This window comes from Sceloporus undulatus, chromosome 6 (assembly GCF_019175285.1).
Source record: "Sceloporus undulatus isolate JIND9_A2432 ecotype Alabama chromosome 6, SceUnd_v1.1, whole genome shotgun sequence".
Taxonomy (NCBI): Eukaryota; Metazoa; Chordata; class Lepidosauria; order Squamata; family Phrynosomatidae; genus Sceloporus; species Sceloporus undulatus.
In genome coordinates this window covers 98107516-98123241 of record NC_056527.1, presented here as the reverse complement: position 1 = coordinate 98123241, position 15726 = coordinate 98107516, and the positions used below count along the sequence as shown (strand labels likewise).

Genomic DNA, 15726 nt, shown 5'->3' with positions numbered 1-15726 from the left:
CAGTCTACAAAAACTTATGCTACAAACTTCTTTCAGCTTGCCTCAAAGGTGCTACCATATCCCTTTGAATGCAAATATAAAGAGAGTGATTGTCATTCAGCCTTCCCAGAAATAATAAAAATTGCCCTCAATCTAGCCTGTGCATCCTTACTTGAGAGTAAGTGACACTGAAAAGATGCAGGGCACTTCTACATACACACTGTGCTTATAAGAGTTTTCATATGTAAGGATGTTTGAATGGTAACAAATGGAGAAAATAATTCAAACCCCCCCCCCCGCATGTACCCATGCGTAGGCAAAATTAATAACAACCTGCCTTGCCCCCCTCAAAAGTTCAAAGATCCCTGCTTGAGGTTTATTCAGTATGGAAATGAAACCTACCGTAATACTTGATGATGTGAGAATCTGAGGATTCGCCCTCTACCATTACATTTAATACATTTATGACAAACTCTCTTTCAGGCACACCCCTCTCTCACATCCCTCCTTTTTTGTAGGATCATGTCTGAAGAAGGGGTGCAAAGGCCTTATGCTTATATGTATGTATCTTCTTTTTGGTTGGCCTGATAATGATTCCCACACTTTGGATCTTGGTTTCTAATTAATTGTTTTTAATTGATTAATTTATTGATTCTACCAATGTTTTAATATTATTTTAGAAATTAGTGTTCTACTAATGCTCTAGCACTCAAAATTCCTAAACGAACCTGAGTGGGAAATTTGGGATTTGTAAATTGTAATACAAAAAAGTAAAATTTCCAAGCTCTAATCATGCACTGCCATTTTGAAGAGAACAGGACACCATCAGGAAACATTTAGGCTTCTGCTACCCAGGTATTTATAGATCTCCACCAACTCCATGGATTTGGTTTCAGCTACTGAGATCCATCAGCACATTCCTGACACTGCTGTAAATTGTGTTCCCTACACAGGTTGACCAGACATCCTCCTTTTCCAGGACATGTCCTACATTTAAGCTTTCTGTCCAGGAGGATTTTCAAAATGCCCTCCATTTTGAGTGTGACTAAGAAGCATGAATTTATATTTATATGAGTGTTTTTAGCTTTTATTTGGTAATATCCTACATTTTTTGTGATTGTCTTACATTTTGTGGTTTTATTAGAATTACAGTGGGCCCTTGGTATCCATGGGCGATCTGTTTTGGACTCCCCTCATATAGATACCAATATTTGCAGATGCTCAGGCCTGCATTGTCCTCAGTGGCAATTCGTGCAGCCATTGGGGACAATGTCGGCTTGCTGTCCACAGATGCTCAAGTCTGCTGATGGCAAGTCTGCGGATACTGAGGTCCCACTGAGTTCCTTAGTACAAGGAAATGTACATGGTGCTTCTCCTTCCCACATTATCCTTATAATAGCCCTTTCAGGTAGGCCATGCTGAACAAATGAGAGACAGGCAGACACTGGCTCAGTAGCCTCACATGGCATGGTAGTGGAAAGAATCCAGATCTTTTAAGTTCTAGTCCAACACCCTGTTATACCATACTGGTTTTCCCAAAGCTTTTCTTATTCATCAATTTTGCCTCTTTTAAATTATTAATGAAACTTGAGTTTGTGTTTTTCATCATGGGCACTTCTGCTAACTGTTTTCACACAAGTAGTATTACTGTTTCTCTTGAAAAATAAAAATACATCTTGGTGAGATACTTACCATGATTCATTTCAATACATGCATGGCTTTATAGTATTTTTGTTATTGTTGTTGTGCACCTTCATGTAATTTCTTATGACAAACCTACGGAGGCTTTCTTGGCTCATTTAGGCTGCGCTAAAAAGCAAAGCTGCTGTGGGATATTTTCAGAGGAAGGAATTGGCAAAACTACTTCTGAGTATTGCTTGCATAAGAAACTCCATGAAATTCATGGGGTTGCCATAAGTTGACAAATGATTTGAAGGCACATATACACACAAAAAGCAATGCAAACAAAACAAATTAGATAGCAGTTACAAATAATTAATGGTCATTTAGGGTTTTTTTGTTTAATGAGCAATTTGTGTCATTCTTTGCCCCTCTTTCTGCTAAACCTGTGTTCTGTATGACTTAACAATATACACACACAAACCCTACACTCACTAGGTCTTACTTTTTGTTCAGGGCCCCCCTTCTCTAACCACTAGACACTAAAGTAACCTGGATTTTGAGCTTCTAGTTTCCCCAAACACAGCCCTCTCTTTCCCAGAGAACCCAGCAGTCCTGGCTCAGATTTCTCCCTGCTCTGAAACCCTGCTGACATCTCTGTCACTGAGAGTGAGTGAGATGCAGTTGCTCCTAAGAGCTAATTATAGCCTGGCGGCATTGCAAGCAGTGTAGCTCCCGTTCCCCGATTCTCCACCCTCTCTATCCTGGTCACCTCATATAAGGGCATGGTAGGGCCCATGGTTTGGTTTTCTCATCTGTCTTGGAGGCTGGGTCAGGCAGACATTGGCTGGGGCTGAAAGGCTAATCTAGGCCAGCTGTAGACGTCGCTCACACAAAACCCAAGCTGGGAAGTGTTTCTACCCCCTTAGTTCTCCTTGTCTGACTTTCCTAGTTGCATCTATTGAGGGTTTCGTCTTGTGTTCCCTTTTGAGTTGCCTTTAGTGGGACTTCTACCAAAACTTCTGGGTGGAAGCTGTACATATGGCTTCCTGGAAGGCCTGGATTCTGGGCCTCCTTCTCGTCCTTCTCTGCTCATTCCAGCTCCCTAAAGTACAGGGACAGGAACAGGAGCACCACCACCATGACCATGGCAAAGTAGAGCACCATCACCATGAGGATGAATACCATCATCACAAGGAACACCACCACCATGGGCATCATAGTCAGCAGAGTGACAATGATGAGGATGGTGATGATGATGATGATCTCTCCCAGGCCACTCAGCATCATGGACATCACCAAGAAGGCCATCATTCCCACAAAGATGATGAGAAGGAGCATCACCACCACCACCATGATCACCATGGTGATGATGGAAGTGACACTGGCCAAAGTGAACATCATCATCATCATCATCATCATGAACATCATAGCAGCCATCACCACCACCACCACCACGATGATGACGACGACGACGATGAGCAGGAGGACCAACATCACCACCATCATCATGAGCATCATAGTGAACATCACCACCACCATGATGATGATGATGACGACGATGATGATGACGACGATGAGGATGAACATCACCAACATCATGAACATCATGGTATCCACCACCATCATCACCATGATGACGATGATGAAGAAGATGAGGATGAACACCATCACCATCATGATCACCACCATCGTCACCATGATGATAATGATGATGATGATGACGACGACGATGACAGTGATGAAGAAGAGCACACCAGGCATCACCATCATTACCATGATGGTAATGATGATGATGACGACGACGACGACGACGACGATGACGATGATGATGATGAGGAGGAGAAGGAGTCCCATGGACACCATCATCATGGTGGCCATCATCACCATGATGAAGGAGAGGAAGACAAAAAGCACCATCATCACCACCATCACCATCATCCTGGTGATAATGAAGAAGAGTCTGATGAAAGTGCTTCTAAGGAAGAAGATGAACATGAACATGAAGGACACAAAGAAAAGCATCACAAACATGAAAAGTCCAAGAAACACCATGAAGGAGAAGAAGGTGAGAATAAGGCAAGGGTTGGGATGGGAGATGTGGTGGGTCCATTTTGTTGTTGTTGTTATTGATGATGATGATGATGTTGTTAGGAAAACTGATGAGCCAGGGCAAACAAGAAACCAAACTTTCTATCCCACTCTCCAGTGCCCTGGCCTGCAGTTTTTCACAAATGTCTCAGGGGACCGCAAACCGTAGCCTCCAATGGCTTTGGTTCCCCACTTTTAAACAACCCTGGCTCTCAAATTCACTTCCTAGTTTCCCCCAACTTGGGTGGCTCTCTGACTTCCTCCAAATCAAATACCCTTCCTCTCCTCATTTGGAAAGGTGGGGTATCCCCTCTTCTTCTCAAGCACCAGCTCACTAGGCCCCAGTGCCCACTGGGAATCCAAAGGCCCTCTGGACTTCTTCCCTTTCCTACCAAGATAAACTAGGAGGGACTAGATAGCCATATCCGTGTTTCTCTTTTCCATTGAAGAAGAAGATGAAGAAGATGAGGATGAAGATGGTGACTATGAGGCAGGCTCTGTTTGCCACTACTGTGCCTTCTGCAAGGTAATGAAGGAGCACACCTGCAAGCTTGCATGCATACCTGCTCTGTACTGTACTGTGTGCGGACTTGGACTGGTGGAACAATTTATTAAAAGTGAGGGTCTCTTGCTATATGTTTTGCATCTTCCTCACAGTCGTGCCAAATCTCAGTCATGTAGAATAATGCATTAGGTGTATCTTCCCACTGCCCTCTCCAGAGCAAGGCAAAGTTTTCTTCCTCCTCATCACCTTTGATGATGAGATAAACTGCTACCTGCTTTTAAAATGTTATATGGTGCATCTTTCACCTCCCTTATTTTGTTTGTGTTCTTGAAGAAGAAAGAGGAATCTGCCTTTATGTCTTCGTCTGGCTTCTATCTCTGTCTGTCTTCATTCATAGTTCTGTTTTTGGTGAGAGCCTGCTTCATTCTGTGCAACTTACTGCAATTTGAGTATGCTTACTCTGGGCATTCTCACATCAAGTTCCCCCTGTGTTCCACCATGTTACTCTCCTTTCAGTCCTAGTTTATATAAATTGTCAGGGCCAAAATACCCATGAGAGAGATCTGTGATCAGATATCCCAGTGTTTTGATGTTTATTTAAAAACAGCCTGGGTGGAAATACATTGGATTGGATCAGTGGTGCTGGGTGAACAGGGCCTGGAAAAGTTCCTTTTTTTGGACTACAGCTTCTAGAATCCTCCAGCCACTATGGATAATTACCATATTGGTTGGAAGAGTCTGGGATACCTAATCCAAACCAGTGACTATTCTGGGGGAATTCTAAGAATTTTAGTCCAAAAATCTATTGTTTCCAAGCTTTGTTGGGCAGGACATATTTAACTACCCCCGTCTTATACTACCTTTCCAGTCTAAATTGTCCCCACATCTGAACTTGCTACTGTTCCACTGGGGAAAACATGCAGGCAGCAATCTCATTTGGGTGCTGTAGTGTTGTTTTTAAGTAAATATGAAAATACTGAGATCTGGAATGCTCCCAGTTATACAATATTTTCCTTTCCTTTCCTTTCACTGGAATGCCACAGAGAAGTACATCTCTTACATCCTCAAAAAATGTACTGCCCTGACTGATGGGACACAGTGGACATACCCTCTAACTGCCCCGATTTGGCAGGGACAGTTCCAATTAATTCTCTGTCATCCCACTTTTTCAGCTGAATTTAAAATGTTCCAGTTTCTCTTTCGCCTTATTTCCCCCTTTGTCATCAGTGGACTTCAGTTGCTGCAAACTGAGTTGAGATGCAAAAGTAGTTTGTATCAAGTCTCAGTGGGGGAAGAGGTAGAGAAATGGTTAGAGTTCATTCCTTCTCTGTAGACTAAGGCAAAAGCAAACTGCTGTAGCCTTTCCTAGCTTTTCTGCTCATCTTCATTAATGAGTCTTGACCATGCTCTGATGTTGCTCGGCCTGGTTTTCATCTGTGAAATGGTGGAGGGTATGCAGTGCAGCAGCTAGGAATCCATAAGACTGGGATAGGAGAAGGCAAATTTCAGCCTTCAGACATTGTCAGAACGTAAATCTTAGCATCTCTCATCACTGGCTCTGCTGGCTAGGGCTGATGAGAGGCACTGCCCAATGGCATCTGGAAAGCCACACTTTGCCCTCACCTGGATTAGGTAACTGTCAGCATTATTCTTGGATTTATATGCAAGAAACCAAGGCTGCATCTGTGCTGCAGAAATAATCCAGGTTGGCACCACTTTGCCATAGCTCAGTGCTAGGGAATCCTGGGATTTGTAATTTATTGTGGCATCAGAGCTCTCTAATGGAAAAGGCTAAAGGTCTCATAAAACGATCGTTCCTAGAATTCCATAGCATTGAGCCAGGCCAGTTAAAGTGGTGTCAAACTGGATTATTTCTTCAGTGCAGATGTAACAAACAAGCTTCATTTATATACCGCTTCATACCGCCTAAGCCAGGGGTAGGCAACCTTTTTGAGCCGGGGGCCGGGTTGCTGTCCCTCAGACAACTGGGGGGCCAAAGCCAATAAATAAATAAATAAATAAATAAATTTTAAAAGAATTAAATAAATAAATAAACCGGGACAAAAGTGGGACAAAATTTTCAAATGGAGGACACTTTTTTTAAAAAATGGAGGACACGCAAAAAAATTTGCTGATTTAAAAAAAAATGTTAATATAAATGCATGTTTTGGAGGCTTCTATAGACAATTGCCCCCCTTGCCCGCCACTTGCGCCCCTTGCCTGCTGCTTGCCTCCCCTTGTCCACCTCCTCCTGATAGGCCAAAGGCCCCATGCCCTCACGCGAGAGGCCAAAGGCTCCGGCGGCAATCGGCAACAGGACCAGGCTGGGGCCAGTCCCAAGGCCTTGCTGGGCCGCATCCGGCCCGCGGGCCACAGGTTGCCTACCCCTGGCCTAAGCAGTGTCTAAGCGGTTTACAACTGTAAGCTAATTTGCCCCCAACAATCTGGGTCCTCATTTTAGCAACCTTGGAAGGATGCAAGCGTGAGTCAAGCTTGAGCCCTTTTGCTGGTCTTGAACTTGCAACCTTGTGGTTTTGAGTAAGTGGCTGCAGGACAGGCATTTAACCACTGTGCCACCAGGGCTGCTATGTAGCCCATGACTCCCAAATGATATCAAATAGATATGCTTTGGTAGGGTAGAGATATGCCCATTGTTGAAAACTCCATAGAAGCTGCTTTTTTTGCCTGATGGGATCGGGCTACATAACTGTCTCTCAAATTTGTTCTTCTCCTTTCAAGATGGTAAGCAGAGCCTGTAGTTCAGTGGTATTTAGTTTAGTTCCTGGTGTCCACACTTTAAAAGGATAAGGTAACAACTGATGGAAAGGACTCACTACCTGAGGGTTCCTACATGAGACCCCAGAGAGCTACTGCCAGCCAGAACAGACAATACTGTGCTAGATGGAACAATACAACTACCAGGGAGGCCTGATAGTGCAGTAGGCAAATGCTGGTACTGCAGCCACTCACAGCTACAGGAGTATGAGTTCACTTCCAGCTAGGGGCTCCAGGGTTGACTCAGCCTGGCATCCTACTGATGTTGCTAAAATGAGTACCCAGCTTGTTGTGGGCAATTAGTTTACATGTTATAAATTGCTTAGAGATTGCTTAGTTTAGTATGAAGTGGTATGGAAATGTAGTTGCTGCCTGCTACCTCAATATAAGGCAGCTTCATATATTTGTTGTTGTGGTTGTTGTGTGACTTTACACTGACTGACCTGTGGTGACTTTCCCATATGATTATCTTGGCAAGACTTAATCAGAGGAAATTTGCTTTTGCCTTCCACTTGAAGCTGTGAAGGTGTGACTTGCCCATGGTTTTCATTTGCAAAGTGGAGATTTGAACCCTGGAATCTTAGTCCAAACACTCAAGCTACTGCACCATGCTGGTAGAATCTAGCTTTATATATAGATAGCTATAAATATTTAGTCTGCTGATGACATGAAAGGAAGACTCTTTATATACTGAAGATCCCCCTTTGCTGTGTTTGTGAAATGCGTGAGAGTCCAGTTAGAAGGAGCTGGAAATGGAAATGGGAGGAAACACTTTCACAGTAGGTTCATCTACACTGTAGAAATACTGCAGTTTAACACATGTCCTCCCCCAAGCAAATTCTGCAATGAAATGGAAGAGGCTGAACCCCTTTCTGCCTCTTACTTTATTCCTCCACTAGCCTCTTTGGTTTGTTTCTTCTCTCTCCTATTTATACATTCATTAAAAAAAATTCTATTCCACTCCTTTGTCACCAAAGACATCCCATTACGATGCACATAAGATTATAAAAACAGTGTAACTAAAATTAAAAAAAAGCACAAAATGAAGTGGGGAGGACAAGTCAATCTAAAATTAATTTAGATTTACAGTTGAAATATTATAACACTTTCTTCAAAATACAGATAAATATTCAAGGGCAAACATTGAAGGCCCTAAAAGAATCAAGAGTCAGCACGAAATGTATCTATCCAGAAGGCCATTCCAAAATTGGGACCCCGGTACAGAAAATAGATTCATTTTCAGAGACACACATTGCAGTCCAGGAGATCTGGAGAATGATCTCCTCTGAAAATTTCAAGGCATGAGCAGAATAGAGTAAAAATATGAGAATTAAAGTCCCACTCCTCACTTTTAAAGATGTTCACCTATCTGTATAGTGTAGCTTGTTGACCTATGATGTAGTGGTTTGAACTATGAGTTTGGAGACCAGGGTTCAAATCCCTTCTTTGCCATGGAAACCCATTGGGTGACCTTGGCTAAGTCATACTCTCTCAGCCTTAGAGAAAGGCAGCGGAAACCCCTACTGAACAAATCCAGCCAAGAAAACCCCATGGTAAGGTCATCATAAGTCAGAAATGATTTGAAGACACACAACAGCAAGTACTCCTCAATTGTCCAAAAAGAGATTGGTGGGAAAGAAGACTGGTGTTGGGGTGTTGGGTATATCATGGCAGCTGCATCTTCTCCTGCAGTTAGTTGCCACATTGCAACATTCCTCCTGAACCTGTTATATTAATGTCTGAAAGAAGTACTTGCAACTTCTTATGTGTGGATAGTTATCACATAATTATATAGTCCATTCATTTGGTGGCACTGGATTTGGCTGTATCTGGGTGGAGTTGTGAAGAATAACTTCCAACCTTGGGTTCTCAGATGATATTGAATTCTAAGTCCTACAAACCATATCAAGCCCATCTAATTATCTGAGATTATGGGATTTGTAGTCTAACCCATCTGTGGACCCAAATCATCTTGGAACGGCACTATTCTTGCTGGAGAAAGACATTTTCTTATCATTATGTTATTTAATCTTGCCATGATATCCTCTTCCCCAAGAAATGATCTCTACTACTGGGTATCTTCCATGTTACACCAGGAGAGAGCAACTGTGGCCGTCTAAATAGTTTTTGATTTCTGCCTCCATTAAGCCCTCAATAATGGCTAGTCTGGCTGGCTGTGCCTACTGTAAGTTGTCAGCTAATAACATTTGAAGGTTTGCAGTTGCCCTCTGCTGTGCTATAGCTAGTATAGAAGAAGCAAAACAAAACAATGACAGCAGAAGGATAGAAGACTAGGCCCTTCAGTTTAGAGGAGGTGTTGTGATCTGACAATCCAGAATTTTGAAAGGGACAAGACGACTTTGGGTTACAGCCTGGAAACTACAGGACAGAATGAGTTATGCTAACATTATCGGGGGGATTCGGGTAAGTGTTTGCAAGACAGTGGAAGAATGGGCCATGTGCCCAGGGATCACACAGTATCAGAGAAGGGCCATATTTCAATAACAAGCACATGCTTTGCACGCAGATGGTCCTAAGGTTGAATCCTTTGAATCACCACTGGACAGAGATGGGAAATGTCTCATCTGTGAGAAACACCAGAGAGTCACAGCCAGTTAGTGTAGACTAACCTTGGCCAACTTGCTATCTTTCTGGTGCTTTGGGCCACATCTCCATGGCAAATGGTTATGCTGGCTGGAAATGGTGGGCTTTAGTGCAACATATTTGGAGATCACCAGCTGAAGAAGGCTGGGTTGAACTTCATGGACCAATGGTCTGGCTCAGTATAAGGCAGCTTTGGGCATGCAGTGTGATTTTGTTGTGGCATGCATGTGAAGGGGAAATGGTTTCTGTATTCCCTACTTATCTTCCTGCTAAGATATCCTTTCATTTTCTTGCTTCTCTTTTTCTTTTCAGCATTGTGATGAATGTGACAAATGTCCTTGTAAAGAAGGAGACAGCAGTGAATACTGTACAAGCTGTCAGGTTGGTCTTGCAAGTTTCCCCACTACGCTTCCCTTCCATTCCCATGCAAAAACTTGATAGTCTTGTTTTTTTAATCCTATTAACCACAACAATGCCTTGTTGGTTTCTTATGCTAAACTTCCACTGCTTTGTTTCTCTCCTTGCAGTATTGTCATTTCTGTTACATTTGCCCTGTGTGTGAAACAGCCTGTGCACCAGGTGAGTAGATGACCCCTTCATGGTTTGAGGCAGAGGGCCTTCAGGCATTAATTGTACTGCAGTTCCCAACATCACTTGTAGTTGTCATTGATTATTTTGGCTAGGGTTGATGGGAATTGTAGTCTAATATCATCCCCACAGCCACAGTTGCTCACCCTTAGGGGACTGAGTTTCAGACTAGGATTGCAGGGAGGTGGGAACCTGAATTCATATCTATGCCAGGGTCTCCAAATTCTTCAGACCTTGGCTGATTCACCATGTAGCTGCACACTCTCCAACTGTCCCAATATGGCAGGGACAACTTCAATTAATCATTTGTCCTCCCATTTTTAAGCTGCTTTTAAAATGTCCCAGTTTCTCTCTCTTTCCCCCTTTGTCCTGATTTATTCCATTCACTGCAAACTGAATTCAAAATGCAAAAGTAGTTTGCATTCAATTAACTCAGCGCTGAGGAGAAGAGAGAAGAGGATAGAATCTTGCCCTCTTTGTGGACTCAGGCACAAGCAAACTGCTGCAACCTCTCCTGGCTTTCCTGTTTTTCTTCATTAATAACTTTTGTCATCTTGATAACTTGGTCACATGGGTCCTAGCTTGCATCAGAAACATTGGAGGATATGTTTCTGCCTACTCTCCCCAAGGGGATTGTGAAAAAATAGGATTAAAATCCAAATCAATGCCACTCTGTATTTCTTAAACAAGGTGGGTATGTCCAGTGCTTGGAAACTTTATTTTTTGGAAAGCTTTGATCAAATCTCACTTGGAATACTTTGTCCATTTCTGGGCAAAGTTCAAGAAGGGTATCAACAAGCTGAAATGTGTCCAGAGAAGGGTAACCAGGAAGATCCAATGTTTGGAAACCAAGCCATGCGAGGAATGGCTGAGGGAGCTGGGCATGTTTAGCTTAGAAAAGACTGAAAGGTAACATGATAATCATCTTTACATGCCTGAAAGGATATCATGTGGAGCTGGAGCGAGCTTGTTTTCTGCTGCTCCACAGATTAGAACATGAACCAATGGATAAAAATTTAAATAAAAGAAATTCCACATAAGGAAGAACTGGTTTGCTGTTAAGAGCTGTTTGACAGTGGAATAGATTGCCTTGTGTGAGAACGGGTAGACTCTCCATCTTTGGCATTCTATAAACAGAGGCTAGATGGGCATCTTTCAAGTATGATATAGCTGTGTATTCCTGCAGGGCAGAGTACAGTACTGGATTAGATCTCTTGTGGCTCCTTTCAACTCTATGATTCAATGACTACAGTTCCCCAAATTCCCCAGATAGCCTTTTTAAACATTTAGCAGGGATTAAACTAGCAAAAATAGAACATAGGAGCTTCAGAAATCTTGTTTTAATGGGAAGATGTCAGTGCAGAGCAAAGCAGAGAGTAAAATGCCATTGAAATAACAAAAAATTGATTTGTTCTATCTTTTTGTTCTACAGGGAGCATCGTAGATGAATTATCAGGAGCTTTATTTCAGTAAGTATTGCCGCCTCTCACCTCCACACACTTTCAGTGTCTAATTCTAGGAATAGGTTGAGCCAGAACTCCAAATACTACCTCTCCCTAGTCCTGCAGTTTTGAGGGAGGACAGTTAAGACCCAGCAGAAGTGTACATTGTGGACCTAAGCCTTCCATTTTACTCTTATTCAGCCAGGGACGTAGCCTGGGGGGGTCCTTGGGGTCCGGACCCCCCTTCCATTAGAAAAATGAATGGTGCATGCTGCTGTGCTGCCGTGCCCAAGCCCCTTCCCCCCCTTCCTAAAATCATGGCTACATCTCTGATTCAGCCAAGAACAGTCTAGGCAAAATAGAATAAATTTGGCATTTCCCAGTTCTGTAAAATGGAAATAATATGAAGATTTTACAAAATATCCAGCTTTAGAAGAAATAGATGTTTAGAAGAGACAGTGCCTGGGAATTCCATATGTTCCATCCTTATTTTATATACTCTCCAACTTCCTTTTAGAGAAATGGACAATTACAAATATGACAAGAAATTAACAAAACACTGAGTCCACTATTGTAAAAACAAACACTTCGACTCTCCCAATTTGTCAGAGACAGTCGCAATTAATCTTCTGTCATCCCACTTTTTCAGTTGCTTTTAAAACGTTCCAACTTCTCTCCTCCTCTCACTTTCTCATTTTCCCTCCAGTTTATTTCATCTGCTGCAGACTAAGTTCAAAGTGAAAAAGTAGTTTGCATTCAATTAAAAATGCTGAATCAGGGCCACAGCGTGTGGTTGCTGCGGCCTCGATCCGGCGATCAAAGAGGTAGCATCAAGCCGTCCCTTTAGGGCCATCTGTATTGGTCCTCGGTGGGAAACGGACAACAGCAACACTTTTCTTCTCTTTCTCTTTCAGGACAATTGCCACCATTTTTGAGCAGCAAGAGCACTGAAGCACCCCTCCCTGGAGAGGAGAAAACCTAAAAGGAAAGGAACAGCAATCCTTGACCTTTAGGGACAAACAGCACCAGATGAGCAGTTCCATGATTTTTCTTCCTAATAGTTTTATTCCCTCCCCTGTACTCTTAAAGCTCTACTCCCCATTTTTTCCCTTCCTGGGACAAAAGATAAAGGGCCCCCTTACCAAGTTTGAAAAAGTTTTTAAAAATTGTACATAAACTCCCAGAACCCACCAGCTAAGCATTCTGGTAGTCCAGAAAAGTAATTTTTCCAAGTCTGCCTATATCTTTCACAGCTGGTAAGAAAGAAACCTTGGTGGAGGAGTGATTTTGAAAGATTTTAATAGTCCAGTTATTTCCTCCACACGCTTACGGTTTCAACTTCCAGCACCTTTGTTTCCTTCAAAAGAAAACCCTCCATTGATAGGAAGAATCACAGAACTCAAGTCTTGTGTATTTGATCCTTATAGCTTAGTAGAAAGGCCCTTCCATGCAGGCCAGGACCTGTTGGGCAAGGAGAAAAATCCACATTTTACTGAACTAATCCACCTTGGGGCAAGGGATACTGTAGGCCTTACCTAACACCTCTGTGCTCTACGTTTCCCCAGCCGCTGAATTACTACAAGCTTAATCACATTTGTGGCTTGTTTCTGAGGGATAGGTCTACTTCTCACATCTGTCAGATCCCTAGATATTGTTTGGCCTACAACCCCTTTGGGAAACTTTAAATGGAAAGCAGCACATCACGTTTCATAGACTAAATATGTGCAAGTGCCGTCATCCCATTTATGGGAGTTATAACCCAACAAAACTTGAGAGTTCCAGGCTGAGTTAATTTGTACCATATGATTTTACATCTTTCGGTGACTTGCTGCTGAATTCTGAACTGACTTCATTTGTTTTACACCTTAGGATAGTTTAATTTGAGCCATGACCATTCATACACAGGAGCACATACTTGGTAACTGCTATCATCAAAGGATAGATATGCCTGTATGAACAAGCTTTTAAGTTGCACTGCAAACCTAAAACTGCTTCAGCCCCAATATGATTGAAGTCATTTCCTCCCAAGGAATGCTGGACATGGAGTCTTTTATGAAACTGCCAAACAGTCAGTTAGAGATCACCAGATCTTCCTAGAATAATAAACCATCACAGCTAAAACATCTGCCATTATCTCAAGTAATACAACCTGTGCTGCAAACTTAAAAGCTGGTTTTATAATGGTATGAGAGGAATGGAGCACTGCAGCTGTTGTTAGGACTACAGGTCCCATTTTCACATATCATTGCCATGTAGACTAGAGCTGATGGGAGCTGCAGTTGAACACTTGGGGGGCCATATGTTTCCTTTCTTCATTCTGCAAGTGCCTTTGCTCCACTGCACATGTCATATTGCATCTGATGTTCCTCTTAACTGTCAGAAGATAGGAAGCTCTGTCCTCCTATGTGCAAATTGAATGTAGTAACGTAAGGAATTTTCCTCGTGCCTAGAGTAACATCTTACAACTTTAAATCTAATTGAAAACTACTGCTACCATTGTTGTACAAAGGAAGCTGAAATAGAAGCTGGCAGTTTTTTCTTTTTAGTAACTGGCAGAGGGAAATACATCTGTCAGAGATCAAAATCTCAAGTTGTTGATATATGCATTTATGCCATTTCCAATTCCGGGTGATCCTAATGTGAACCTGTAATGAGGTTTTCTTTGTTCAAAGGCTGAAAGTGGGTGACTACTCAAGTTCACCCAATGGGTTTCCATGGTCAAATGGAGATCTGAACACTGATCTCCTAGAGTCCGTATGACAAGGGGTGAGGAAGCCTATCACTTTAAAAAGCAATCCCTGTGTGAATAGTCTGGAACAAGACACAAAGCTTTAGCTTTTCATTTCTTATGATCTCATGTTTTGGGACTCTTCTGCTTTGGCTGAAGTAAAAGAAATCTCCTCTCCCACTCCTTTGTGATCCTCCTCCCCAGTTGCCTTTTTTATTCTTAATTTATAGCCATTGCTTTGTTTTGTTTTAATAGAGAATAACAATTAAAAAATTTCTTCTGACATGACTGCTGTTTTCTCTAAAGCCTTTACTATGATGAAGTGAGGAACTGGAAAGACAAGGGACGCATGAACTAAGCTTGGAAACTGTTGGTTAAAAATGAATTTTCTTCCTCTCAGTTCGTTAAAGTTTTCAATCATGATTTTACGATGTTAATATTTTAATAGTTACACTGACATTATCTTAACATTGTTTATTAGAAGAATTGAAAGGGCCTCCCAACAGTCAGGCAGTATGAAATTAATGTTTTGTACTAATTCTTTTTTTTTAATGGGGTTGACATTTGAAATTAATTTTAATTTAATTGATTTAAAACTAAAACTAATGCATTGATCATTTATTTATTTACTTTATTTATATGTTGCCTTTCTCCAAGGGCGGGACCCAAGGCAGCTTCCAAAAACAATATTGCACTAAGATAATGCATTTTATACATTTCTCTCAGCAGTTTAATGTAGCCGAGTTGACATTTTAAAAATATTAATGTACTGGCACAAATGCTAATATTTTCAAGCTCTGTTTATGAGGATGTTTCTGCAGGCCATACCTACCTCACTCAAACATATCTTCTCCCACATATTCATCTTCTTCTTTCCCTTCTGCAGACTGCCAACAAACTGAAGACAGAATAACCACACTCCTGTCCCTTTATTTTTGGTCCTCCCACAATATATAATAGGAGATTTCAAGGTGGTTCCTTTTAAAAAGTTTATACAGACTGAATGCCTCCATACCCTTTTGGTATTATCTGGGTGGGTCCCTTGCTGGATGTGTTCATACTACCCACTCACTCATGGTTAACCAGCAGTAACTTTGCTAGACCTGGCCCAAGTTACTTTGCTTCTTGTACAAAAGGCGACTGGATTGGCAATAGGACAGCTTCCTCCACCATACTTGAAGGCTTCTGGCCTTTTTCAAGGAATGTGGTACACAGCTCACTCTCCTAACACCTTGTTGCTGCCTGCCAGCATCTGTGGCCTAAGGCAACCACTTTTCACTTCCTTATTATAGGGCCAGGACCTAGACAATACATTAGTACTGGAATATCCGGGAGACAAATGATTCAAGCGGCAATTATTACTGCCCTACCTAACCATCCAGTCAAAAAGGTTG

The 15726-nt window shown here is 42.1% G+C and overlaps 1 protein-coding gene across 2 annotated transcripts; it reads left to right on the top strand.

The window, feature by feature from the left end:
• The first annotated feature begins 2478 nt into the window (after nt 1–2478).
• Nucleotides 2479–14615, top strand: HRC (histidine rich calcium binding protein). Of its 2 annotated transcripts, none has more exons than XM_042477540.1 (6): nt 2479–3667; nt 4143–4216; nt 9887–9955; nt 10102–10153; nt 11595–11631; nt 12519–14615. In XM_042477540.1, exons 1-6 carry the CDS (start codon nt 2641–2643, stop codon nt 12553–12555), a joined length of 1296 nt encoding a protein of 431 aa, XP_042333474.1. In that variant the 5' UTR covers nt 2479–2640; the 3' UTR covers nt 12556–14615. The 2 variants fall into 2 exon arrangements, with proteins under 2 accessions (XP_042333474.1, XP_042333473.1); XM_042477539.1 differs by having other exon boundaries at nt 4140–4216.
• Nucleotides 14616–15726: the final 1111 nt, after the last annotated feature.